This window comes from Echinops telfairi, unplaced genomic scaffold (genome assembly GCF_000313985.2).
Source record: "Echinops telfairi isolate 266 unplaced genomic scaffold, ASM31398v2 ScPeMD7_9;HRSCAF=40, whole genome shotgun sequence".
Taxonomy (NCBI): domain Eukaryota; kingdom Metazoa; phylum Chordata; class Mammalia; order Afrosoricida; family Tenrecidae; genus Echinops; species Echinops telfairi.
In genome coordinates this window covers 74,353,997-74,358,852 of record NW_022103906.1, presented here as the reverse complement: position 1 = coordinate 74,358,852, position 4,856 = coordinate 74,353,997, and the positions used below count along the sequence as shown (strand labels likewise).

The window sequence follows — 4,856 nt, the reverse complement described above, 5'->3', positions numbered from 1 at the left end:
GGTCAGTACAGCCAACCCCCTGCCACCTCCTTCCCCCAAGACAAAGGGACTCACACCAGTCCTGACCTCCCAGCTGCCGCTAGAGGCTGTGGGTCGTAGACAGGCCTGCCAGCGCTCTCTGGTCATGCAGACAGAGCCTGCAGCTTTCCAGGGGTGCTGCCCGGCACCATGTGCCATGCACAGACACCCCCCAATTCCTCACGCCTTGGCACTTTACCATTTCTTCTCTGTTTCGCTTCTAATCCCTGACTGCAAACTAGTCATAATTCCCTTCTTTGAGAAAGTCTGCCTTAGTCAGTCACAGCCTCCTTCATCTCTCTTTCACACCCATGCCACTGGCTCAGCCAAGCCCTGAGCACCTCAAGTCATTTCCCCAGGAGGGGCTTGTGACCATTTCCAGTACGTGTGTACACACACACACACACACTCCCGCCCCACCACCACCCAAGAGAGCCCAGGAGACAGAGTGACCGACTTTCCCTTGCTCAGACACATGCACACGCGCGTGCATGGACCTGCGATGCTGTGTGCACGGGGCAGTGGCTTGCACCGAGGCTGGTTTCTCCTCACCTTGGGCCGCCGAGTGGTGGTCTGGACAGGCAACAGGAGCCAGAGGAGGAGGGTAGTCAGGGAAAAAGAAAAGAGGCAGGAAGACACAGCAAAAGGGGCAGCAGTGAGAGCAGAAGTGGGAACAGAAACGAGGCTCCACTGAGACACCCCTCCCACCATCCCCGGGCCTTCTCCCCAGGACGAGCCACCTTAGTCCTACTCCAGGGACCCAGAACCCTGGCTCCCTTTGGTCCCTGCTACGATTACACAGGTGGCCAGGCCTCACCCCTTCAGACAGACACTGTGGTCCCAGATGGGCCCGTCTCTCCGCCTGAGCCGCAGGAGCCCAAAGGCAGCAGCTGGTGGAGCTCCCCAGGGCCCAGGCCTCAGGAGCACTGGTCTCACTCCAGCAGGGGGCAGAGGCCCTCCCACAGCACTCCCATGGCTTCTCCCTGGAAGCCCACCCACCACTCACAGGGATGAAGGCCCAGAGTGGGAGATCAAGGCCCTGGGGCAGAGCAAGACTGCTGTCCCCCCACCCCCCTTCAACTGGGGCCTCCCCAGCCCCATCCCGCAGCAGTTCCCATCCCTAGGGCAGAGGGCTCAGGTGTCAGGAGCATCAATACTGCATTAGCCAGAAGCCCAGAGCTCAGCAAAGCAACTCCACCCCGCTGCCTGAAAGGAGGTGGGGGTGGGCCGCAGCAGAGAACCCCAGGCTCTAAGCCACATCCAGCAACCACTCAGGTGGGGCTTGGGAATGGATGAGGCGCCTGACTCCCCCAGGAGGTTTCTGTTCCCCATGCCCCACCACTCTGGCAAATGCCTGCTTTGGCTTGGACCCTGTTTCTAAGAGACAACAACCCCTGCCCTTTCCACCCTGGGCTGTCTCACGAGTGACAGGGCCACCCCATTCTAAGGTCTCCTTTCACTGTTTGGGCGCCCCTGACACAAACCGCTAGGGGTGGGGTTACGCTGGGGGAAGAGCTAAGAGTCATTTTTAGCAAAGGTCAGGCAAGGCAGGCCTGAAAGGCAAGAGAGCCACCTGGGCCTGCTTCCCTAGGTCCCACCACAAGAAGCTCCCCTAGGCCACTGTGGGGCACAGGCTGCCTGAGCCCAAGCCTGTGAAGTCACTGGGTGCAAGGCCCAACCCCAGACTCAGCGGCTGGGGCCCCAAATTGGACAGGGAGCAAATGCTCCTACCCAGGGCATGCTGGGGATATCGACCTCGCCTCCCGTCCCCCCATCCCACCCTGCCTTCCACCTCAGCCAGGTAGACAGACGGGAAGTCAATCAGTCCCCACCCCCACCCCAGCAGCCGGTTGCCACCATCACCCTGGCAACCCAGCAGCAGGAGCAGAGCAGGCAAGAGTACCTTTCGGGCCGTCGGTGCCTGTCTCATGGTTGCAGAAAAGCAAAGAAAGCAGGGAGGCGAGAGAGGAGGGACAGAGGAGGACGGACAAACGAAGGGAGGGAGGGACAGAGATCCAACAGAGGGAAAGGCGGCGGAGACAGGAGATTAGTGCATCAAATCCCAACACTGCAGCCTCAGCTTCCTGGCCAGCGGCTCCCCGGCCCGCAAAGGGCCGCTGCTCCGATGCAGAGGCCCCGCGGGTACGTAGCCAGCCTGCCAGCCTCCAGCAGGCAACGGTGAGGCGCCCGGCCCAGTCCGCCTGCCCTGGCTGATGGCAGCCTCGGCGGCCGCAGCACCAGCTCCGCCTGACGTCATGCACCCACCCTCCTCTGTTCCATGAAGGTGGAGCCACTGCTCCGCGGTCACCTAGCAACGGCCCGGGGCTCTGCTGGCTCCTCCTCCTCCTCCTCCTGATTGGACATAACCCTGCGCAGAGTGGGCCCTGCACCTCCTTCCCAAGAACAGGCTCTATAGCTCCTCATCCTCTGTCTCCCCCATCCTGGACCGCCAAGGAGCTTGCGCCAAGAAACAACGGGTAGCGGCCACCCCGGTAATGGCGGGTACCCTAAGGCCAGGGCAGCACTAGGCAGGATCACGGGGCTTCACAGCTCCATCCCCTCTCATACTCCCTTGCTGCTACCACTCCATTAGCTCCGCTTCTGTCTCATACACACAGACAACCACCCTTATTGTTTCTCACCCACTTGGTCTCTCAGGCACCCACACCCAAGACACCCTTCCGCACAATGGCATTGGCCCGGAGGGCCACACAGTGATGACACAGCCCTGGGGACATTCTCTCTGGGCAGCAAGCTAATGACAGTGGCCGACTCCTCTTCCCCAGACTGCAGACAGGTTAAAGCCTGCCCCCCTCAATGGCTTCTCCAAAGGACTGGGAATTTTGCAGGATCGTCTAGAATTCTTGAGGGGTCCTCAAAGTCTGTTCACTTGCTCCTGGAGTTTGCTCCCCATTCCACCTGGACTCTGAAAGAATGCTGTGAGAACCAGTGAAGGGGGGGGGGAGCCTGCAGGGAGGAGGGGGTGGGGCTGATGCCGAGAACGGAAGGTGTTGTGTCCCCCCACAGTGGCCCAGGCAGCTGCAAAGCCCCCAGGCCCGGGGTATGGCTCGGCTGGCTAGCCCAGGATCCTCCACTGAGAGCCACTGCAGGTTCATGCTTGTCTCTATTCTGTGGACTGTGGTCTGTGGTCAGATGGGAGACCTACCCAGGGGGCCACAATCAAGAGAAGTCAGGTTCCTATTACCCTACAATGGGCCCAGCATTCTTTCCCTTCTTACAACCCCATTTCCACTCAAAGCCAGAACCACCATATGGTCTCTCCCACAACAAGACTCCAAATCGAGGGCCCATCACCCACTTGGGAGTCCAAAGATGCTTTCCTCGCCTCTCCCACTGCCCCCATCCTCTCCACGCACTGCCAGAAAGCGTGCGGCGGCGGGCAGAGGAACAAGAACTCGCAGTGTCGTACACACAGCACAGAACAGACATGCTCATGCAGACGGACGGGACAAGGCTCAGGGCAGGGTCTGGTGTGAGGAGATGGTTAGGACAGAGACCTACGAGTTGAAAAGTGTGTGTGTTGGAGGGAGGGAGGTGGAGAGCACCAGTGAGAAGCCGCTTCAGGCATAGGACCAGAAGAAGCCTAGGCTGGGGAAGAAGAGGCAGAGTGGAAGTGGTGGAGGCGGGCATTCCTGGCAGGGTCCAGCCAAAGGAAGATACACAAAGACTCTCGGGCTGTCCCACTTAGAACTGCTCCCAACCACCTCACTTTCACTTTCCCCAATCCTATTGTCCGGGCCTATGGACCCACTGTGAGGTGTAATCTAGTAAATTATCTACTTCAGAAAGCAGCAAAACCTACTGTTTACAGATTAATATCCTGGGGTCTCAGACCAGGTGTCCTGGGGAAGGAGCGCTTGTTTCTCCTGAGTACTACCTGGGCTAGGATAGGAGCCTGATGGTACGGCACCCCTTCAAAGAACTCTGAGAGCGGAGGCTGCCATTTCCTCTGGCCATCCCAGCCCCGACATCACACACGCACATGCATGCAGCAGCCCAAGGTCATGCAGGACAGTTGGGGAGGGGGCTCACGGTCCCCACCCAGACACAAACAGCAGACACACCACCTTCTTAGGCTTCATCCCCCGCTGCATGAGGAATAAGTAGGAAAGGGCAGAGTTAGAGATCAGATATCACAATGTGCTAGCAAGCCAGACCTCCAGGGTGTGGGTGTTCAGGCCAATCCAGGCACACAGAAGTGAGGGACCCTGATGAGGGTGTGCACACCCTGGCACAGAGGAGGAGAGCCTGGGTGGCACAGCAGAGGGAAGCTATGAAGAGCCCTCAAGTGTGGCCCAAAGCAGGTGGTGGGGGTCCAGCTCCTTGTCACTCACTCACTTCTCACTGTGAACAGAAGCGCTTCCTCTTCCAGCTTCCACGCTAATCCCAGCCCAGACCTTTACAATCTTGGCTGTTTGTGCACCCAAATGTCAAACGCTGGCCATGCCGCTGGGATCAGACCTATCCTTTCCATAACCCCCAGCCTAGCCTCAGTCCCATTTGACCCCGACCTTCTGGACCCTCACAGCTCCTGCCCGCTACCAACATCACTCTCGCCCTCATGCAAGTCATACCCAGAAAAGCTTCCTTCCAGAGAAACGGGAAATGGACGCAGTTCAGACTCCCTTACCTAGGTTTCCCTCCTCTTCCTCCTTCTCCTCCCTGTCCTTCCCCATCACTGCCCACCCACCCCGCCCCAAGCCCCAAGCACTCACCAGTTTGCTGGTCTTTGCAGCAGAGCCATCAGTCCCCTCTGTGGAAAGGAAGCAAAAACAAAGCGTGTGTTTGTAGGAGGACGTTGGGAAGAAAAGCTTCAT

General features: G+C 58.9%; 1 protein-coding gene across 8 annotated transcripts in view; it reads right to left on the bottom strand.

Moving 5' to 3' along the window:
* Window positions 1–4,661, bottom strand: part of DCTN1 (dynactin subunit 1) — a 15,003-nt gene extending 10,342 nt beyond the window's left edge. For 3 of the 8 annotated variants that reach the window (XM_045286725.1, XM_004696101.2, XM_004696102.2), the window contains exon 1: window positions 571–1,060. In XM_045286725.1, coding sequence (XP_045142660.1) covers window positions 571–729 — 159 coding nt within the window. In that variant the 5' untranslated portion in view covers window positions 730–1,060. Of the gene's footprint in view, window positions 1–570; window positions 1,061–1,921; window positions 2,927–4,106 lie in introns of those variants that run through there. The other 5 variants (XM_004696103.2, XM_004696104.2, XM_045286729.1 and 2 more) reach the window with 4 other exon arrangements.
* Window positions 4,662–4,856: the final 195 nt, after the last annotated feature.